The sequence below is a fragment of the Athene noctua genome, chromosome 21, assembly GCF_965140245.1.
Source record: "Athene noctua chromosome 21, bAthNoc1.hap1.1, whole genome shotgun sequence".
Taxonomy (NCBI): domain Eukaryota; kingdom Metazoa; phylum Chordata; class Aves; order Strigiformes; family Strigidae; genus Athene; species Athene noctua.
In genome coordinates this window covers 4,830,383-4,853,703 of record NC_134057.1, presented here as the reverse complement: position 1 = coordinate 4,853,703, position 23,321 = coordinate 4,830,383, and the positions used below count along the sequence as shown (strand labels likewise).

The following is a 23,321-nucleotide window of genomic DNA, read 5'->3' as shown; positions in this document are numbered from 1 at the left end:
CTGTAATTTTGTTAGCTCGTCCCCACTGTTGCGAGGAGCAATTACTGTCTCTCTGCTACTTTCCCATAGAAGAGATGACAAACATACACCAAGGAAATACAATTAATTTTTGCCACTATTAAGGGAAAAAACAAAACAAAACAAAAAACAAAATAAAAGGCATTTGGGCCAAGCACTTTTGGAAAAAATTATGGCTTTTAGAAGGATCCAGGACGGAGGTGGCTCAAAACCATCTCATCTCCCTGGAAAACCCCGGTGGGGTGGGTTGAGCAACCATGGAAAGGTGGGGAGCAACCTGCAAATGCCCTGCTATCTCTGTAACCCCTGAAAGCAAAGACTACTGCAAACTGTAGACGGAGCTTATGGCTCACAGGAGCGACTATTTAAAGGGCTTACACGCATCCAAACACAGCCGCTCTTACCAACAGTCCCTTCTCGTCCAGATGAATTATCCTCTCTGACTTGGCCTATTTTTGCTTTCTTCCGCATGAAATGTTTTGGATCAGACACAGTCAGAGCATTACTGAGCCCAGCTCATTCAAGACACGTCACCTTTAAAGTTGCCTTTTTTTTTTTTAAAGGTCCGTTATTCCAAGCTTTTAACCTAGGACACTTAAAAAGCCATGAACACCTAACCATGTTAACCTACTGCTTTGTGGCCAGCCTCTCCTCCGTACCCTTTGCAGCAGCTTTTCCTACGAATGGCAGGTGCTGCAAATGCAGATTTTTCTAGCACAGTAAACCATTTTGATTCCAGCTCCTTTTTTCTTAGGGTAGCTGCTGGGCAGATATGCCCACGCCGGCGGAGTTTTACATGCACAGCATCACCTCCACACTGAAGGTATTGTCAGTTTGTTCACTGATAGCAGCAATACCATCTCTGAAGCCTGAGTGAAGAAGGTGTGCACTGCTTCCTCCCCAGATTGCTGGCACACGTTCTGCATCTGCAGACTGGGATCTGAGAGGGAGGTGCTGGCCCAAAGCAAATGAGTTTCCTCTAAAACAGGGAAAGCTCCGGCTGCACAGACTTTCTGCTCCATTTCTGCTATGTTTTCTCCAGCCTGTTTTGCTCAAGAGTTGCATGAAGCAGGTTATTCAGTAAGGGGTATTCATCCAAGAGGTGGAGTGAGTGGTGGGGCCAGAAATGTAGTGCTTTTTCTACACTCCACATTGCTAAGCCATGGAACTGATACAGGACACTGGGACAATCCGGAGGAAAAATGAGTCCTAACAGCATTTAGGCAAATTAACAGAAGTTAAATCCATCTGGGGCTGAACCACACTGCTAAGATATCACCGCTGGACCAGGGAGCACCTAATCACAGACTGCAGGAAGCTGTGAGGGTAACAGAGCGGGGTCCATGGCTCCATCCTTGTCCTGGTTCAATGCTCCTCCACTAAAGCATCCACCACTGCCACACACACAGGGCACGTGAACCTTTGGCTTGACTCTACATGGCCACAGGTTAAAAATAAATTAACAACCCCTCGGTGAAGGCTGCTCAGTCACTAATTGGCCTTGACTTTACCCTAGAGTGGTGAGGGTTTCAAATCTGGCCTCTGTGAGAGTTGGGAGGTAGAGATGCACCCCAGAAGAGAGAAATGGTGCTGCCAGTACTCCTGACAGCCTCTGGAGAAGTGAGGGAACAGTCTTCTTGTGCTTTTTTGGCCATTCTTTAGAAAGAGATCCTCTGGAAGAAAAACACCCTGGGAACAGATCAAAGCAGCTTTAGGAAAGGCTCAAAAAGCCACAGAGAAAATAAATGATCTTCCCTTTGCAGAGCAGGTTCAGAGACATACCCAAATGAGGATTGGCTAACGGCTAGCACTGGATGAAGAGCCGGGGAGATGCTGGGGAAAGGCATGGCTGGGGAAAAACGGGACAAGAGGAGATTCTATAAAAGCACTTGTGCTCCTCCAGGCTACCAAAGTCTCTCCTCTAAGCCCAGCCTGCCTTCTGGGACCAATGCTGCAGCAGTTCAAAAGGCCGCCTTGGTTTAAAGCCCTCTGGAGATGAGGGGTGCTGCAGGCTCAGGGATTTGCAGAGAACAGATCTTACATAGGAAACATGACTGTTTTCCATTTCTCCTGATCAGGGCACAGGTATCAAAACTGGTGCAGAAAAGGTGGGAGCTGAGCTAAAGCATACCAATTTTAGCAAATTTACTTGATTACATGATATATCCAACCCCCACACCGTGTTCTCATGCCAGGACGTTTCAAAGCACAGGGCAAGCAGCTCTGCGGAGCTCAATCCCATGGAATAAGACACCCCCTAAAATGCTTAAACCACCTTCTCACCCTCTCATTTCAGGCAGCCAGCGGCTGACTTGTTCTCTGAGGCAGGGGAGAGCTCATCTGCTATTAAAAGGCATTTCAAATCCTACCTGAAAATGTTCTCATTACCCATTAAACATCTAACCCCTTTGCGAACCTGAGTAAGCTGCCAGCCTTTGCCACCCCTCGTGACAATGACTCCTACGCGTTGATTAGGCATTTGTAGGAAAGTGTTTCCTTTTTTTCATCAGTTTTAAACGTGCTGCCTTTCAAATCCCATTTAACAACCCCAAGTCCTGCAAAAGGGTAAGCAGGCAGGCATGCAGGCTGACTTCCTCAAGCTCCTACGGGGTATGGTGACCCGTACCATCATCATGTCTTTATCAACAGTCTGGAAAGGGGCAGCTCCTCTAAAATTCACTGATGGTATGGAAAGAGAGACAAGACCAAGGAGGTGAAAAACATACAAAAGCAACCCCATGAGATTGGAATCACCTGAGAATGGTAAAAATGAATCAAAGAACCTCTTGGTCTACCTGGAGGAGAATCATCTTGAGCATGGATGTGCAAGAGAGAAAAGGGCAGAGGCACCTGGAAAGAAGAGAGAGGAAGGAAGGAAGGAAGGAAGGGAGGGAGGGAGGGAGGGAGGGAGGGAGGGAGGGAGGGAGGAAGGAAGGAAGGAAGGAAGGAAGGAAGGAAGGAAGGAAGGAAGGAAGGAAGGAAGGAAGGAAGGAAGGGAAGGCAGGGGGAATGCCAGGGTGGGTTTGCTCACCAGTGACCTCATCCAAGCTCTCCTTGGTGACATGGTCGTTCTGGTTGACCCACTCTCCATTGCACTTGAAGTAGATCTGGGTGGCAGGGTTGGCACGGCACACAAGCTCCACTGGCTTGTTCTTCACGATGTAGGCGTCCTGTGGCTCCAGCAGAAAGTGAGGGAGGGTCTCCGCCGGGGCTGAAGGGAAGGAGTCGGGCAGCACGTCGCTGTACTCCAGCCCTGCAGGGGAGCGAGAGTGTCGGGAGGTGCCCTTAGTCCTGTCCCAGGAGGGATGCAACTCCTACCTATGCCACTTCATCCCTCCCTCTCCTTCCCAGGACTGCCCTGTGTGTGGTGCTGGTGTCACCAGCAGCCCTTGCTAAGGAAGTTTAGAAAAGAAAAAGAGGGCCGGAGGCTCCCAAAAATAAGAAAAGCAATCTCTGCTAGCTAGAGAGTTGCTGCTGCGGGGTGCATCCTGTTTTTGCCTGGGTACCAGCCTGTCTATCCATACCCTGAGCCCTGGCCCACCCCAAAGCCTAGGGTGATCTCGCTAGAGGACACTACGAGGGAAAAATCAAAACAAACTCAAGTCCAGAAATAGTGATGGGGACAACGGGAGATGATCCAGAAGGGCTGGTATTCCCCATCCCAAGTCTCCCTCTCACAGTCCTGAGGAATGCACAGGCATGCTCAGAGCAAAATGCTGGCAGGGCTTGTCCTGGGAACACTGACCACGACCCCACACAAATCTCACACATACCACACTAAGGTGGAGCCACGTTGGGGATTGCACACCCTTGCCAGCTGTCACGCTCGTGCGTGGGGATCTCGCCATCACACAAGGTCTGGGGGGCACTGGCAGTCCCCGTGGACTGCCTATCTGCCCATCACAAGTGAGCAATAGCTTCCAGCCCAGCCACCTCCAGAGAACACCACCCAAAAATGCAATCAGAACTCACACTATCCCACCCCAGAAAGCAAATCGGATCAGTGCCCTGGTGAACTCCATCTTCTTGCTTGTTTGCTCTCAAAAACAATCTAAATGCAAAAATAACCAGAAGAGGAGGTCAGGCCAGGTCAAGAAAAGTCTTGAAAAGGGGCAAGCACCTCAGTGCTCACCCAGGGACATAATCCCTGAGGAGCAGGAGGCCCATAGTGGCTCATGCCCAGCACCAGCTTGAGAAGATGCTATGACCAATGTCAAGGAACACCTGCAGCGTCCAACACAGGAAACCTATTTCCAGCCATTTCACCCACAAAGATCAAATACAAATATTGCAGGACTGATAAAATACACACACGCACTGGGATGCTAGTGCTTAACCTGTTGTTTCTGGGCATCTCACTAGCAGTCGGGTCACATCACAAGGCTTTTCTTTACACCTAAAAGAGTTATGAGCCTTTCCTCCTCCTCTCTTCCCCCAGTGAGAGCTGTGATTCTCAACTCCAGTCACTGCAGCATGCAGGAAAACAGTAAATATCCCCAGCCCTGCGATAACGTCTCCGGAACTGGCAAGGAAGAAAGGAGCCCACTCCCTTCGTCACCCTTGGCAAGGAGCAGTGCCGCACGGAGAGAATCTGAGGCTCCCGAGATGTAAGAAGGAGAAGAAAAATATAATCAGATGCGTCAAGAAAACAAGATGACCAAGCTGCCTCCCAAGCAAAAATCAGTGAGGGAAAAAAAACACACGAGGTCAGTCGTTTAAAATCCATTTAGGAAAATTGACTTTCCATTTCCATTTAACACAGCACTAAGGGAGAGCAGTAGGACATTTGTCATAATCCATTAACTGCTCTTTTGGAAACAATGAATTAAACTCCGGGCTAATTTCTCTCTCTCTGGCTGGCTCTTCCCCACCTCTCTGTTGGCAGCCGTTTCCTCCCCCATCTCATTTGCAGACCTGTAATTTTCCCAGTGCCTCACCGTGGGCAGCAGGGCTGGGGACGGGGCATGAAGAGGAGTGAACTCCCCACCACCAACTGCCCCACACTGCTCCCAGTGCCCACATCAGGTCACTGGTCCTGCTCCCTTCTCCTGCTGAGCAGCCTCTTACCTGTATCACAGCAGCAAAGGAAACTTTTTTTTTTCTTTTTTAATTTACTATTCAATTTTGCATCCACTGAGTTGTTGTTTTATTGTGATTTTGGGTTTTGTTTTTTTTATTTTAAATTGCTTCGATGCCACAAACCTAAATCCCCTGCCAAAGGGGGCTGGCAGGAGATAATCCAACTGGCAAGGGAGGCAGCCAACAAAACTTCACTCATGGGCTCATAAGAAAACCTTTCTGAAATGACGCTCTCTGCATCCCTGCAGCACACAGCCTGCAGAGTCGGATCCGAGCTCGGTGTCTGGGAAAGGGCGCAGGTAGCGCCCGCTGCAGAGCATCCTCCAAAATCTGCTGAAGCAATGCCTGACGGGGTGGGGGTGGGCACACCACATAACACCCTTGCTTGCCATCCACCCCTGGGACAGGGGTGGCTCCTGGGCTTTGTCTTACAACTCCAAGGGCAGGTGGGTTTAGAAAGCAGGCTTGCTGTAAGGAATGTAAACGCTTGAAGCTCATTAGTCTCTCAAGGAGGCTTGGCAAAGGGGAGCCCCCCACTCCCCTGGCCCTGCCACAAGCCCTGCCCCAAGCCAGCACCAGGCTCCCCCAGGTGCCACCAAGGGCAGTGGTAGAGGTGAGAACTACTCCAAGATATACTGTCCTTGGCCATTACATGGGCCTGAAGCTCCCCATTAAGTCATTTTTCTGTGACTGTGCCAGCTGCTTTTTATTTATTTTCTTTCTTCCTATTTTTTTTTTTTTTTCTCCCCAAGCCAGGTATAATACCCCAGGATGCGGGCGAGGAGTCCTGCAGCCTGCCCAGCACCATAAGGGTGACCCACAAAGACCCAATGTCCCTGAAGAAGCCAATTTTCAGACTTCTGGAAGGATCTTCCCCCATGGAGGTGACACCCTCAAGCACACATGTCCCCCGACCCAAAACTGCAGGCAAGGAGAGACCTTCAACACCAACCAACACCAAAGACACGTTTTCGCCCACCCCACTGTCACTTTTGGTGATGCTAAATGAAACTTTTGGTCACCCGAGAGGATCTGGGAGCGGGGCGGGGATGAGTCATGGCGCCACTGGTTTGAAAATTGCAGATTTGTGACTCAGCTGTGATCATCTGCAGTGGGATGGGTGATGCTCTGGGCTGTGGTAGGAGCCACCTCTGTCCCCCAGCACAGGGTTTGGGGCTGAAACACTGCCAGTGGTACCAAAAATCTGCTGATCCCCCCATCGACAGGTCCCATCTGGACCCCTGCCTCAAGAGGGGATCTGCCCAAATCTGTGCTGGTCTCAAGCCTGATGCTTTAGGTTTCTTCTCCATGGGGGCACAGCGATTTTGGGGATGAGGGTGATGGAATAGGATGATCTCCCTGGCCCTGGCCAGATCCAGCATCTGCTTTTGGTGGTTATAAAAACCTGCCTGGTTTAAGGTTTGAACCCCAAAACCTGAATCTTTAAAGCTAGAAGCATCCTGGCTGCTGGAAAAGTTTAAATCCTGCAAACTCACAACAGCTGAGAGATCTTTTACTTCTGGCCAAGTGAGATCTGGGGCCAAAAAAGCAGCTCTAACAGGAGACAGGGAAAATGATGCTGGGTTTTTTCATGGCAGACTCGTGGCTGTGCTGCAGAGCCCCAGCCCCACAGCTCCTCCAGGTTCCTGCCTGCTCATGAAGAGGAGGAGCAAGGCAAGGGGAAGGCTGATTTCTCCATCCAGAAACTATACACAGCCGACAAAAAGCATTTGCAGCTGGGCAGGGCATTTGGCTCCAGCATGATATAGCTGCTGGTATTTAGACACACTGGAGAAGAATTAAGGCAGAGGAACAACGGGGACTTTGGATGAGAAAAGGGAGGAGAACCATGCTGGGCACATTTATCATAAGCCATCAACCCAGCCTTTCATCCCCGCTCCCGACGCCCGGCCACCCGCTGCATGGGAAACCTCTCGCTCCGCTAATGCTCATGGGTGGGCCCCCCAAAAAAACCAACGTACAGTCAGTGGAGGGGAAAACATGCCCGCTTGCACCATGTGAAGGAACAATTGCTGCTCCCAGCTGCCCTGACTATCCAGCAGCAACTGCAAAACACACACACACACACACAAAAAAACCCACCACCTTCCCAGTGGTGCAATACCATGTGGTCCTTCCTCCATAGGAAAGGGGGCCAAATAGCTCCAGCAAGCGAGGACAAGGTGCCAGTGTTAAAAGAGCAGAGGGTGGAGAAGTTGGAGAAAGGTTTTGTTTTGCTCCAGTGTAATAAGGACATTAATAAATGGCCCCATAAATGCAGGAGAGGGTATCCTCTGCTGGGACAACCTTCCCCTGCAATGGTCTTGCATAACATTATGTTATGGTTGCATTATATATATAAGAAACCTTGAAAGAAGTGGGTCTCTGGCTTTTCCAGGCTAGGCAACCAGTCTCAGGCAGGGTTATGCACTGGGGTGTTCACATGCTTTCAGTATCGTGAAGACCTCACCAGCAGGAGGTTTCTCAGGGGTGTTGTAAGGAGCTGGCCATAAGCATCACCCTCGGGAATGGATGCTTTAACCCACATGTGCACAGAGGCCGCTTCTGCTTTGGCCAACACTGCTCTGATCCCACCTGAGGTGACAATTTGGCCCACTGACCACAGGAGCAGCACATACAAGAGAGACACTTTTGCATGCGAAGCCAGGGAAAGGAGCCCTGCACAGTCAGGATTTCCAGTACTGCAATCAGACAAGCAATAAAACTCCCAGCAGCGACAGACTAATAAATATTTGAGAGTGCGCTACAGTGACTGCAATCATCATCTCCCTGGCAGACGTCTAGAGGGGTTTCCCATCTGCCGGCTTCCCTCCTTCCCACTGGAGGTGGGTGCCTGCTTCCCAGCTCCCTTTTGGGCTTTTCTTTTTGTTTGTTTTGGAAGTCCCAGGCTGTTGCCATCCCACAGACGTGCTGCACATGGTCACCCACAGGGTGCTGCAGCACGATGTGCTACAGGACAGGCTGGAGCACTGACTTCAGCACTCTATCTGTATTTGGGAGGAGAGGCAAGGAAGGGGCAGCTCTGGGCTCGACCCACACAACTAAATCCTGAAGCCCTGAAGATGAGTGCAGTAGGAGCAGCGAGGCAGAAAAGGGAGGAGAGGAATAGGCACTGACTTCTTTCCTCTCCAGCCTCCTCTCCCCCATCCTTCATCACACATTTTAATCTGCTGGGGTTGAGCTGGATTATCCGCAGCATCTGTTCCCCGGGGGGTGACTTGCAGATGTTTGCAGCTAGTGTTTGCAACTTGGTTGAAGATCAATGGCCCCAACCAACCAGTGCCACCAGTTTGCACCCAGAGCAACACTGGAGCCAGGGTCAAGCATTAACACCCCTCCATCACCCCAAAACTCAAGGCGCAAGGGATGACAAGCCCAGAAAGCAATTCCCCTTGCAGCAATGGCTGAGCAAACCACCACAGGAAAGCGTTAAAATCCTCTCTCCTGCAATTGTTATCCCTCCAAATATTTGGAAGATTACAGGAGCATTAGTGGCAGCGAAGCCTGGTGCCCATCACCCACGGCCACGCCGCACCGGGCAGGCAGGAATGTGATGTAAGGATTAAGCCGGGATGCCTGGGTTTCTCTGACTGGGTTTCTCCAGCTAAATCTCAGTGGCGGTGGGCGCTTAACCCCTTCTGCCTCCATATCTCCGCACTCATGCCTGTGTTGTGGCAAGCACTATTTCATGCAAAGGCCTGAGAGACAATGGTTAAACCCATTCCTGCCTGACGGGTGGGTAGAAATCCTCCTGTAGAAATTAAAAAAAAATATGGTATCTTATCTCCAGCACCGGAGGAGGAGGGTCGCCTGCCTTCCCAATCCCCCAGCAGGGATGGGGATGGCTCCAGCTCCAGAGACTGAGCTGGCAGGGATGCTCCGGCCACTGGCATGGCTCGAGGAGGTGTCTGAAAGGCTGGAGTAGGGCTCTCCCCCCACTCCAAATCCCCTCTCCTATTGCCTTTGGGGGAAATGTATGAACAGACTCATTTAGGGATTAGCGCTGTTCCTATTTAAACTCCAGCAAATTGCGATGGTGGAGCCGTGGCGTGGCTCACTCACATGCCAGAATGCCTGCTGGACTGAGGACATCCCCACTGCAAGCGCCGGAGGAATGCAAAGGCATCCCCACCCCAGCGAGAGTCATCACATGGGATGCAGTCCTCATCCCACCACATTTCAGTCCATCCCTGAGCTCAGGGGGAGCCACATCACCAGTCCAGGCCTGCCCTGTTCCCAAGGGCTTCCCATTGCAGAGCACCCTCCTGGGATAAAGTCAGGTCGAACAATACAACACAGCCAAAACTTTCCTCCTAAAAGCGCCTTGAGCATCCTCTCTCCCCAAAACATCATCTTCTCTTCCCTGATCATCCCCTTCCCCTCACTGCTCTGCTTCCCATCGCACAAATTCAGCCTCCCGCACACCAGTGTGGTCCCCGACATGAAGCACCCCAACATGAACCCCCACTGCCGAGGAGGTGCTGGCAGCTCGTGGCAGCTGCAAAGGCAAAGTCTACATTGACTGGTGCCGTGCAAAGCCATGGCCCACTGCCCCTTCTCTGGGGACTCATCCCATTTGAGGCAAATCAGGGAGAAAAGAGGATGGCCCAAAATAAAGGGTGTCATTGAGGATGGGTTTGGAAGATGTGAAGCCACTTGCACCACATGAAGCTTCCTCCCCAGCTCTCTCCCTGCTGCCTCCTTGCACAGAGCCCACAAAATCTCGTGCCTTCAAAACCCTCTGAATTTTTTAAAGCTGATTCAGACGGAAGCTGACGAAAGTGAGATGCAGGGGATGTAATGGGCCCTTGGCACCACTATCCCAAGGGCTGCAGCTTGCTGATGTAACCCCCAGCCTCATTAACTCAGCATGGTGCTCATTAACCTCTCCCTCCACAGGAGGATGGGATGGGACAGACACAAGCTGCTCGCAGGGGCCAAAAAACCTGAGAGGATGGATCCTTCAAGGGTAGCAAGAAGAAACACTGGTACCCAACATCTCATCTCCAGCCTGGAGCAGGGCTGGATTTCAAGGTCAAAAAGCCACGAGGATGTCCAGCCACTGACGTGCTCATGGGGTGCCCATCCCCGTGGCATCTGGAACCTCCTCCAAGCACACGCACTGGTAACTGTCTTCAACCCTCCCTGCCAGCAGCGTGCTGGGGTCTGCAGAAGGTGGTGTTCCACCTCGGAGTGGTGCATTTATAGGGTCTTCCTCTCCACCTCCCAAAAAGTAGAGGCCACCCCTCCTGCTCCCACCAGCCAGGAAAGCACCTGCGAGCTTGGCTGCATGGGCTGTGTTTGGGGACCCCCCTGCCCCCGTATGGAGCAGCAGGACTCACAGGCAGCACGGACTGACTGACACGCTGCTCCGACAGCACCGCAGGCTGCAAACCCCCTCATCCCCCTCTGTGCAACACAACAGAGTCTCTATTCTCACCAATCTTTTAATAACTAAATTTGGAAAGAGTCACCTAACCTTTTCCCCAAAGCATCTCTGCCTGACAAACTGGCTCATTTTTCTCCATTGACTGCCCTCTTCCAGGAGTTTTAAGGTTGCTTTGCATCCCCTTCCTGCCAAACCTGGCATCATCTGTGATCTCCTGGAGTAAATCCAGCCATGAGCGAACCCTGTAACTCCATCCCATCACCTCCAGCTCCTCCTGGAGCCCACCCAGACCAGAACAGACAGATAACAGGACAGACAGACATTTTGCAGCGGCATCACAGATGGGTTAAGCAGTTCCCCCCACCCGGCGGCAGGCAAACATTATAATTAGAGAGCATTCCTCCCCAGTGTGGGTAATGAGGGGGTGCACCCAGCCAGCCCTAATTACACCCTTGGAAAAAAATAAGCAGATTCCTCTCTCAGTCAAATGAAAAGCCTGCAGCCGGCCTCCCTCACTGAGCACCTTTATTAAACCAGGACTGGACAGGGAGGGGAAATTAAAAACAGGATGCAAAGTCTGTGCTGCGGAATGGATGGGAAGAAGGAGCCAGGCAGCACCAAGGAGGTTTTTGTATGCAACAGCCTTATCAATCAAAAAACACTTCACCTAACTGAAAAAAAAAACCTCTAAAAAATAATTATTTAACTAAATCCCCAGGTCAAGCTTTGGCAAAGCAGCCTGAGAGGAAAACTAAAAGCTGGGAGTCCTCTCACGAGACGTCTCACCACAGGTTCCCTGTACATCCCAAGAGAGCATCCCTGTACCTGCAAGCCACAGCTAAGAGGGTCCAACCCAAATCCCAACCACTGCCATCCCTGGAGGAGAAACACCCAAGCTCTGGCAGCAACTTCCCTTGCTGAGAGTTCAGAGGAGAGAGATTTATCTTGTTGATTATGCATTATGCTGGAGTATTTATGGAGCCACTACTCTTTTGTTTATCTTTATGATTATGATAATCAAAGGCGAAGCCTCCTGAGAAGTGTAAACAGCTGAGATCCCTTATGGTATGAACCTCTTCATTTTTCATTATATAGATTTATAGCACGGCGCAGGCAGATTGGAGTAAATTGTTCCTTATTTCTGGTTTTAACAGAGTGGAGCTGTGAGCCTCGCGAATCCCCGTAAATACCCACGGAAAGGAGAATGAATTAAAAAAAAAAAGAAAGAAAAAAGGAGGAGGAATTATGTAGCAAATCCCCATTACACTCTATTGTGCTCTCTTCTTTTGTGCTATTTTATACATTTCCTTCAGGGAAGCAGTTATGTTTGAAAACTATCTCCAAATTTCATCTAGTGTTGGTTCTTGTTATGGGCACGGTCACTTTTCTTTGTGTTATTTTAATTCCATTGTCACAGTACTCTTGTATAGTTTGTTCTGTTTACTGAGCTACAGTGTTATTTTTAATGGATATAATAATTATATGAACTTTTATTTATTTGCTTTGGCTCATAAAAGAAAAAAGCCAGCAGCAGATAATGCGGTAATATGCTGTTTATTCACATGTACAGCGTGTACTGTGTTTCTGTTGTGAGAAGAATAATAATTTCAACAAGAAAAGAGAGAAGGGAAAAGAAAACAAGGAACAAACAGGGACTTGTTGCCCCAGTTAATGCCAGAAAGTCCAAGGAATTATTAATTATCATTCAAACTGCAGTAAATCAAGTGCAAGATGCAATCTCTCCCTGGAAAAAAAAAAAAAAAGGTTCAAATGAGCAATGCAGTTTTAAAATGCTAACTCCGTGAGAAAGAAAGTTGCCAGTTTCGCAGACAGAAAGCGATTTCCCCTTCGCCCAAATTACATACATATTTAAAAATGTAAATTCCCCAGCATTCCCCTTGAGAGTGCAATTTCTAGGCGGCTGTTTTGCAATGTTGGTGGTTTTGTTGGTTGGTTTTGTTTTTTGTTTTTTTTTTTATAAACGTGCAAATCTGGAGGCGACTGCCTTGGCTTTGGGCAAGAAAAGCAACTTTAAACCAGTAGAAAGTGGGGTTGTGAACCACCCCGTGCTCCATGGGAAGAGAAGGATGCTCTGCTGTGCACTGGGCATCCCAGCTCCACGCATCCCTGCCTGGACACACACATCACAAGGGGGCCACGAGCTGGAGAGGAGCAGGTTTCACCCCCTGAGCATCAAGATGCCAAACACTGAGTGGGAACAACCCAGCTTTGCCCTCTAAAAGTGACTCACAAGGTTTGATGGACCTGGGTAGCATTTCTGTGACAAAATCCAGAGAAGGAGGGCTGTGTATGGCCCACCCCAACGAAGCCGATGCGGGGAAGTGAGGGATGGCATAAACCCAACAAGGTAAAGCAAAAAATTTCAGCAGCTGGCTGCAAAGAAGAGAAAAGCAGTGCAAAAGGAGAAGGTTGGGTTTTTTTCTCCCCCTCCCATCGTTTTCGTCTTTTTCTCACTCACTCACTCTCTCCTCCCGCAAGCCCTGGGAAGCCAAAGCCGGCTGGAAGGATGCTCCCCGCCGCCTCCAGCCAGCCTCTCCGCAGGCCCCTCGCCAGACGCTGCCCTACTTTCCCGGTCGCTTTTCCCACTCTCCTCCCGCAGCTCGCTCGGCGGCAGGCGTGGGCCAGGAGCATCGTCCGCTCCCCAGTACCTGCAGCACCCACTCCCCATGCCAGGCTTTCCACCGCCAAAGCCACCAGCGAGGGTCATCTCCCACCTCGCGGGGCACTCAAACTCAATAGAGGAAGGTGCTCAGTGCAATGTTGCACTGATTTTAAATCATTTTAATCACAGCATTATTTTTTAATCATAAAAAAAACCAACCAAAAAGGTCCACTCGATGCCCCAAATTCCCCATTAATTCAACTAGGAGAGGAACATCACAAGAGCAACTGATAAAGGTCCCTTTATTAAACAGTCTTTAAAGTTGCCCTTAATCTTTCAGATTTGTTGCTCTGATCAAAAAAAAAAAAAACACCCAACCCAGCCACCACAAATGGAGGCTGGAAATATTTTGCTTTTCATTGTCCTTTCTCTCTGCCCTTTTCTTCCCTTCTCATTTTCCTGCAACAATATGGGACAAACAGAAGGAAAAAAAAAAAAAAAAAAAAAAAAAAAAAAAAAAAAGGGGTGGGGGTGGGTGGGGGAAGAACAGGGATAGAAAAAGATTTAAGAAAAAAATAAGTAATCTCTGCTGATGTTGAATATGAAATATTAAGACTTTTCTCTCCCCCCTCTTTCAGCAATATCCCTATTAAGGAATAAAAAATCAAACAATCAGCGAGATTACTTTAGATGACAAGGCCTCCCCATCCCCTTGCCTCTGTTATACTTTAATCCCTGCAGCCAAGAGCAGGTAGGAGAGCTGGTACCCAAGCCCAGAGCCTGGCTTTCCCATCGCAGCACAGACAGAGGTCTCCGGCTGGTTGCAAAAGGATTTTAGCAATTGCCTTGATTAGTTTTATTCCTTTCTCTCTAAACCCCAAAGCCAGCTGAGCTCCTAGCACTTCGCACCTGCTTTTACAGAGAGTAAAAAACCTGAGATTTTATTAAAGCTGGGAGGGTTTCAGGGTTTTTTCTGGTGGATGACTGTTTTTTGGTGCCTGCCTTTGCCTGGCATCGCTGCCTCCCCACCTGCACCACGGGGAGAAACCCTCCATGCTCCAGCAGAAGGAAACCCAAACAAAACACAAAGCCTTTTCCCTCCCGCTCCCACTTCCATCAACAGCACGGTGAGAAGCCTTCAGGAGCTTCCTAACGTTGTTTGGCACCCTCCTCCCCTCCTGTGCTCCCTGGCATTTACATACTTTGGGACTCTGAGCTGCTGCAGCCGGCTTCCTCCTTTCTCACCACTGGCAATTTCCACCTTTTCTTCTCGGGACGCAGCCCGTGTTCCCGCAGCACAGAGTTTCTCTTTCCTCCCTTTGTCCTCTGGCACACGCACTCTTGCTCTGCCCCACGGACCAAACCCCAACTGCCAGGTGGGCCAGCCTCCCCACAAGCATCCTCCCCTTCTCAGCTGGAGGTGCCAAGGTTGGCAATACCCCAACTTTGGGGGTCTGTGCCACCCCACATGGCAGCATCCCCACTGATGCTATGGCCTGTATGGACCTACACATAGCGATACACTGACACGCAAGTCACGCTCTCACCCACACCTTCCCCTCCCTCCCTTCTCACTTGGTGCTACAGGACCCCTAGGTATTGATACAAATTGCCCTAATAAATTAGGATGCCTGCAAGCACGATGCAACACTACCAAATTAAATAAAGTTCGGGGTGCTGAATCCAAGGACTTTACAGTGACAAATACGCTGAGCATCTCCAACCTCAAAACTGAAGCACAGCTAGGATGGATGCAGGACACTAAAAGCTCAGCCTTAGCTGGGTTAGCAGTGAAACGGCTCTTGCAGGACTTGAAGGCACCTCCGAGGGATGTGCAGCAAGAGAGAGGAACCAAAGGTGATCCAGAAACATCTCAAGAGAGCAGGGGCAAAAGATCACACATACTGAGCATCAAGCACGCAGCACACAGAAAAAGAAGGAAAAAAGCATCATGCCCCCCAGCCTCCTCCTCTTCTCCTCTCCATCCCCCAGCGGCTGCATTTCCATAAGTGATTTGTGCTAATTGCTTTAAGTTCACCCATGCTGTGGGTAATCAGAGTCATTAAGTGACCTCTGCTCAGGGAGGGCAGGCAGGGCTGGTGCAGAGCCCCGCGCTCAAGGACCATGGGCCAGCCTCCCCCTGAGTGGGGCACGCTCCCGCACCCCCGGCGTGCCACAGTGATGGAGCTTGGCTCCAATTTGCTCTTCCCTGGAGCCCAATCAGTAAATGGCCTCCCTCCTGCTCTGGAGCAGGGAGTCGAGATGCTGCCCCACACCCGTGCCGCAGCAGGGACGGATCCTGGTGATGCCTGGCTGCACTACCTGCTGGCAATGTCGTGGCATCCAGAGTTGGCTACTGCGGCTGCCAGCAAGCCCAGGGCTGGGGTGACCAGGTTGGGTTCAAACCAACCATGTACAAGCACTTGAAACCCCCCAAACCCCCATTGAAAATGGTATTTCTGAATGCAGAAAACAGGTACTGCCCCATCCCCATCCTGGGGCAGGGTGACAGGAGGGAAGAGCCAGCTGTCACTGACCAGGGGACACTGGCCTTTAAGGCTAATTGCCAGCTACCCACCAGCCCTGATCCACGTCCTGGCATCCCCATGGCACCCATAGCTGGCTTTAGCCAGCGGCCAAGGGGCTTAGCCTCAGACAGCCCCCACCGCCCTGTCCAGTGCCTCCCAACTTAACCTTGTCCTTGCTAAGGGACATGCCCACCCCCACGCAACGTGTTCAACCCCAGCCAGGCATCTCATCTATAGATGAGGTTTAACCAAGGCTTGCAACACCCATGCTCCCCAAGGAGGCAGCAGAAGGGGTTGAGGATCCTCCAGCACATTCCCACAGGTCTCTCCTCTCTCCTGGAGAGAGGAGTTTTCCTGGAAGCACGCCGAGCTCCTCCAGCTCAGCCGACTGGTGCTTACAGGAGCCCCTGACCAGGGTTCCTCACTGCCAGTAAGCAGCAATCATAAAATGCAGACCCATATGGCGATACAGCCCTTCTGGTTGAATTTAAAGCCATGGTTTAGTCTCAAACCTAGTGTTAAGTATAAGCTAGAACCTGTTAGGACAGAGATCAGAGGAGAACATTTAGGTGTGTTCTGTATAGTGCAGGAATTGCACTGGGCAGTGCCAGGCTCTTGCAAGCACGGCTCAAACTGGAAAGAAAAAAAAAAAAAAAAAATTAAAAAATATAAAGCTGCATCCAAACCCATGCAACCCTCTCCCAAAGAGATGGGGTTGCCTTTGCCACCTGCGAGCATGCAGGAGCACACCAGGTTTCACAGCAGCCTGGTCCCACATGTGTGCAAGGCAGCGGGCTCCCTCCCACATGCTTGAAATAAAGCCTGGGAGGTGTAAAGAAAGGGCTGTGCTTCCAGGAAAATGCACTGCAGCACGGCTTCTGCCTGTCCATGGGGACCCATTACGCTAACAGTGTGTCCATTCAGCCTGATATATAAATTACTAATGTAAATTAATGGATAATTGAAGCCCTTTAGTCCTAAATATTTAAATTATTTAACAGGCAATTAAGAGAGAAGGAGAAGAAAAGAGGAAAAGGGGCCTTAACCCCAATGGGCAGAAAAAAAATAAACGAAGTGAGGGGAGACCAGAAAGAGCCAAACATACCCATTTTAAAGGGACACTGCCAGTTTAATTTTGTTTCCCTGCATGTTTGAGCCCGGCAGGTATGACAGTGGATGCCCCTAGACCCAGGGGGACAGGCAGGGGAGCATCTGCTGAGGAGCCCACCGAGCAGCAGCACCAGCTCTGCTCCAGGTCCTTTCCACGAGAGGAAACCCCCATGGCTGCATTTGAACAGCTCTTGGTTATGGCGATTGCTGGGACTTCCTGACGTGCCTGAACATACAAAACTTTTAGATATGTTTTTTTTTCCTCCTCCTTACTCCTAAGCTGACCGGATTCCCTTATATAATACCATTCCTCACACCTTTTTGACTATTTTTCTTCTTAACCTCTGCACTGACCTGATCAAGTATAAACACCTTTAATCCAAGTGTTTCAATCTTCTTTTAAAAGTTCTCTATGTGGCTGTTTTGCTGTCTCCACATCCCCTCCCCATCCCTCTCCAACCATCCCTCAGGATGCTGGATACCATCAATGCAATGAGTTTCCCATCCTCAGATGTACAGGAGAACCCTCCCAACAGTACAGCCCATGGCCAGGAGCAGGTCAGAACTGAGAAAAAAACGGTGTTTCCTCCTCTTGCCTCCATCCCAAACCGGCCAGGGATATTCCCACCGTTCCCCTGAGCACTGGAGGAGGTCATAAGGAAAAATGTCCTGTGGCTCATTGAGAAAAGACGTCATGTGGGAAAAAAACCATTTTAACAAAAGCAGTGTGTGAGTTTGTGCGTGCCCGGGGACGACACCGAGGGCAGGGAGGGGGATCGAGACAATAGTGAATAGACTTCAGATTATATCCTGAACTCGCAGCCTCATGGGAACAGGGTTATAAAAACCCTTTTTATTTTGTTTGTAGTCCAAAACAAACAAGTACATAAAAAGCTAAATGCGGAGGAGCCAGACAGGAAGTGAGTAACATCTGGGAAACATCTGGCCCCGGCCATTCTGCAAGGCCAGCCCCCGGCACAGCCCCGGGTACCTGCTCCTGCAGTTCCAAGTCAGCAGAAGTACCCAAAACCCCTTTCTCTGCCCCAAAAGGGCACTCCTTGGAGAAACCTGTGCCCATCACTCAGCTCGTCTCATCTGCTGAGCAATACAGTTCCTGAGCTTCCCGTGTCCCTCTCTGTGCTGGGTGAAATGAGTTAACCCTTGTGATACTCCCACATGGGGGCCCTGTGACACATGGGCATCCCAGCCCATAGCAATGGTGTGCACGGGCAGCCCCCCTGCCAGAAGGGGGGAAACTCCAGGGGCACGTCACCACTGAGCAGGACATCCCAGTGCAGGACTTAGAGCATTGCAGGACACTCTGAGCACCACAGAATGCCCCTGTGCAGGGCTCCAAGCATCACAGGACACCCCTGAGAAGGGCTCTGAGCATTAAAGGACGCCCCAAGCATTGCAAAAACAGGGGACGGAGGCAGGCTGGCACTAGGGCAGACCTCTCCAGCCCCGAGAGACGCCCCACAACTTCCTCTGCAGGAGAGAGGAGGTCCTGCCTAGCAGATGCAGGGGCTGGAGGTATTTTCTTCTTTCTGTTTTTCATCTCCTACTCTTAGTCCTCCAAAAGCCCTGAAGAAAGAGCCGCCTGGCACGCTACCCCATGCACAGACCCGGGAAGCCTGGGGAGGTTGCAGGGCCTGATGCTTGGGCAGGCTCCAGCCCGGCTGCGCAGGAGGAAAGCTGGCTCGGCAGGCTCGCAGCCGAGGCCCTTGCACCGGGGGAATTCCCCCGTGGCCGCCAGCCCAAGCTGCCATCCCACGCCTTCCCTCTCCACCCGCCCACAGCCAATGGGGTGCTCTGGGGGTGAGAAAAGAGTGGGCACAAGGATGCAAGCAACCCCACAGAGCTGTGAGATAGCAGGGGGGAGTTGCAGTAAAAGAGCAGCGATGCTCAGGACTGGTCTGGATCACAGCACGAGTCACTTCTGTGATCTCCACACACCCCCGGCTGCATTTATAGTCGGGAAATTCAACACCACCACTCAAACGCACAGAGCGATTTCTCTGCCTCCTTCACTGCTACACCAGCTCCATCAGGGCACCCAACCTCTGGTGAAACCAGCTTCAACTCGGACCAAGCCAGCCACTCCTCGCACAGGACGGGAGGCCCCCAGCTCACCAGATAAAACCAAAGCAAACCCCAGTTCCCCCAAAAACATCTCCTTTGCAGTTCCTATGCAGGCAGAGATGTACTTTCCATTTGCTCTGGCAGAGTCTGGGACTAGCTTCTCGTGTTTTCCAGCAGGGAGGATTAAAGCCTGTCCAGTGCTGGACCACGCCGGCGAGGAAGCGGCAGCCGGCTGTGCGGCATCTGGCACCCGCTGCTCATTTCTCATCGTGTACACGTGGGCAGCAGCATATAGGGCTGTTGAGGGCCAACAGCGATAGTGCTCGTGGCTCAGGCATCTGTCCCACAAGAGCAGGAAGGGCAAGGACATTACTTATGGGGTGTTTTGCCCCCATGCTGGCAGCTGGCCTGAATTTGAAGCATCTCCCCTTGGAGAGGCAAGAAAAGATGCAGGCGTCTTGGGGAGTAAAAGGGAGACATTAAGAATGAGAATGGGGATGTCAGAGAAAAACAGGGAGGAGGAAAGAAAAAAAAAAATGTCAGAGGAGGCAGGGCAGTGGTTTGGGAAGGGAAAGAACCAAGGCACTTTAAAGGAAAAAATTAATCCAGCAGGCTGGCAAGGTTAAAAAAGCAAAACCACGGGGACAGCAGAGAATACAGAGAGCTAGTTAAAGAAGCCTCAACCAGAACGCACCACTACCCAAAAACATCCAACGTGTCAGGGACGCAGACACAGGCCGCTGTGTGCCCGCTCCCATGTCGCTGCATGCCTGCAGCAAAGGGCACAGCCCCCAAACCCCAAGAGCCAGGCACCCCGAGCCACTGCAGCAACAAGGGTGCCACAAAAGCCCAGTCCTATTTTGTTCCTTGATTTTCAGTCATCTTTGCACCAGCTGATGCCCACCTGTAGCCTTTTGTGTGTGTGTGTGTGTGCTATTACTTGTCATCTTTAAAAATAGCTAAATTAAAAGGCTACAGCAGCAAGCAGCTGCCCAGAAGACTTGGACCCCACTGCAAGAGGTGGTGAGAGCACTGAACCAGTGCCCGGTGTGCAACACCGCAGCTAAATTTGGCCCAGCAAGCAGGCAGACAGGCTCCTGAAGATGTCTGAACACATCCAGGCAGTCGGGCAAGAAGGCTGATGCACAGGAACCCACCGGAGCCGGGCAGCCTGTTCCCACCATCCCTCGCACGTGCTGTTTCCCTGCTTTTTCTTTAAAATTCCCAGCCTAAATAAGGCTTTGGGGAGGAAATTAATGAAAAGCAAAGCTGATTACAAAGAACAATACAATGACTCAATCTGTTTCTTCTACCTCAATTGTATAAAGCTTTTACATTTATAAAGGTTTTTCTCAATACACAATGAACTGGCCTCCGAGGGAAGCGGTAATGGCCCTGGAGACTTTTGAGCAAGACTGGACAAAACACCACAGAAACAATCCCCAGAGAAGGGCCAGATGATCTAACAGGTCTTTTGCATCTTTAATTTCTCGCCCTTTTCTTTCTCCTCCTGTTTCAGGCACGTTTTTTTAGCTGCTAATTAGATGTTAATGCGAGAGCGGTTGCGTTTTCAGCACATGGTGTAACCAAGAGAAAAATATCAGGGCCCTAAATGACAAACAGATCACAGGGATTGGCGTCCTTATTCTCAGCGTGGAAAATATCTCTCTGGAAGAAAAACAGGCTATAAAATACTGATACCCTTTCCACACCAGAATGGATTACCTCTGCACCCACTGGTAGCTAGGTGCCTGATGCCCACAGATCACAACAGTGCCTGCCTCAGATCTCTTCCCTCTCCATCTCCATATCCAACCTCTTCACCAGGGTGTGGGAAAGATCTCCAAGGCTTTTTTGTCTAGTTGTAATGCAGCCAGAGACAGTGAAAACCACCACCAGAGCAACAGACATCCCAAACCAACCTGCGTTTAGGTCAACCACCAGCCACAAGACCAACCAACCCTCCTGGTTGCCTCTTTGTAGACCATCTCCCAGGAGAAGGCAACAGGACGCTCTTCACCACCACCTCCTCCTGTCTGCTGGTTGCTGGGCTGTTTATTTGAATCATCTCTAACACCCGCCTCAGCAAGCTGCAAGGAGCTGAGCCGAGCTGTTTGCAATAAAATCAATAAGGTGGTGCAGAGGCAGGAGTCTGTGCCCTTGCCTGTGGCACCTGCCCCTGCCACAGGACAGTCAACAAGGGTCACTACTCGTCATTGTCAACACAACCGTAAACTCAACTGTGCTCAGAGATCACTTGGTGGAAATGTTCCATCATGCTCCACGATGCTCTTCCCTTCATCCTACGTCCAGCTCACCATTACCACAAGAGTTAATCTCATTTCAAGTATTTTATTGACTTTTATCAACCTACCAGAAGCTTTATAAGAGAAGCCAATGCTCTGCAGGCCCTGGCCAGCAGATGTGACCCTGACTCTGCACCGACACACCAGCAGAGTTTGTGCTTCACTTCAGCTCCGCTGGAGCACCATCATACCTGGAGATGATACTCCAAGGTCCACATGGAAGACCAAGGCACAGGTCAAGAATGGATGGGGAGCCTCAAATTTGTGGTGGTGGGATGTTACTCCCCTCATTAGTGGAGTCAGGTCTCCTCCACCAGCTACTGGTGTCCCTACAGGCCATGACCGCCATCCAGCCCCATGGGGGACCTGGTGCCTATGCCCCAGTCAAGGCAGGAACGAAAGCTGCTGTTAAGAGACGCATTTATGACCTTCCAAGAGGGAGCCCGCTGACAGCTTAACGAGCTTTTTGTTTTTCAAGTAGTGGTTTTATATTTACGACCTGAAAGGGAAAGATGCAAGTAGGCAGACGATCATGGGGCTATCTGCTCCTTCTGCTCCTGACCCACTGCCGTCCAACCAAGCCATTCCGGGAAGCCATAAAAAACGATTGCATTTCAGCTTTTTCCCCCTCCTTCTTTCTCTCTACCCACTAAAACAAAAAGCATCTTTTTTTTTTTTTTTTTTTTTTTGGGTGGTGGTGGTCATTTCTTTTTAATGTTCACCCCAAGGAAGAGCATCAAATATTAATGCAGGAAGCTTCAGAGAGATCACAGTGGAAACCAGAGGCCCCATATGTTGTGGAGCATCCCAGTGGAAGCAAAATCCCACCAGTTCATCTCCAAGGCATGGCTCTTTAATGCCTGGGAAGGAAGGAGGAGAAAGGAGGCCAGAAGCTGGGCTTTACAAGCACGAGAGGTCACATTCCTGGGATATCAGCCCAGAGTTGCACTTGGGAGGAGGGAAAAAAGTTAAAAGAAAAAAAAAAAAAGCAAACCACCAGCGCTTCCCAGGATGCTGTACTGTTATTTATAAGCTTAATAGTGAAAAGAGAGGGTGAAACTCCCTGTTTTTTTTTTTTCCCTAGACCTCAGCATTAGCACAGCAGAGAAAAGCCTTTGGGCTGCAAGAGCATTCCAGCCACCAGCAGGAAGATAAGCCTCTTCCTTCGCATCCAGATTCCCTGGCAGAGAGGAGACACATGGGGTTTAATAGCATACAGAGATGCCACGGCAGGGACACGAGCATGATAAGAGCTTTAGTACAGTTGAGGAGTTCACCCGACTGATAAAAGACCCTGCCCTACAGCTCACAAATCTCAGAGGGCACCTTGGCCCAGCTTGAGAGGCTGGTGGGGGACGTGCAAGGCAAGGGGTTGGGGGGGACACATGTGCGACACGGCAACATCCCGTGCAACACCGTGTCTTCTGCACCATTACACGTGACGTTGGACACGCATGTCCCCTCTTCCAGGGGAGGAGAGCACCGCTGCACGCTTGGCGGTGGCATCCTTGTGCCAGAACCTCACACGGCTGCTGAAAGGAGGCAAAGTGCTGTGCTGGGAGGCAATTTGTTGCAGAGCAAAGATGGAAAGCAACGAACCAAACCGCTGAGCTTGGGACATCTTCTTCCTCATCCCTCTCCATCCCCACACAAGCCCCGTCTGCAAGTCTTCTTTGGCATGAGGCCCCATGAGCAGTGTTGCACAGAAAAAAAAAAAAGAAAAAAGGAAAAAAAAAAGGGGGGGGGGGGAAAGAAAATAAAATTTAAAATAGACTTTCAAGTGGGATTAACAACTTCCTAAGCGCAGTGGTGATGTTAAGTGAGGTCCGAGGGGCGGCGGGTGTGGAGCGGAGGCAGCGGTGGGGCAGGGCTGGCGGCAGCCCCCACTCCTCCGCTCCCCTTCCCTCTTTATCTGCTGCCTGGGGCTCTGCCCCGGCGCCTGCTGATAATCAGGGAGCACATTTGAAACCCCGGCGCCAGACAGGATCCTTATCTCCACCCGGAGAGGAATGTAGAATGGGGGCAGCCCCTGCAACAGCTCCAAGAGAAAGCGGCGGGGAGGAGTGGGGGGAGAAACCCCCCTGGCCATACCCCCTGCACACAATGAGCAGAAGTGGGGATGGGGGGGAGGCAGGCACCCCACCGGGGTGGGGGGGTGACAACGG

At 50.7% G+C, this 23,321-nt stretch overlaps 1 protein-coding gene across 3 annotated transcripts in view; it reads right to left on the bottom strand.

Moving 5' to 3' along the window:
• Positions 1–23,321, bottom strand: part of UNC5B (unc-5 netrin receptor B) — a 56,278-nt gene that overhangs the window by 14,435 nt on the left and 18,522 nt on the right. For all 3 annotated transcript variants that reach the window (XM_074924243.1, XM_074924242.1, XM_074924244.1), the window contains exon 2: positions 3,050–3,271. In XM_074924243.1, the coding sequence (XP_074780344.1) occupies positions 3,050–3,271 (222 nt within the window). The remainder of the gene's footprint in view (positions 1–3,049; positions 3,272–23,321) is intronic.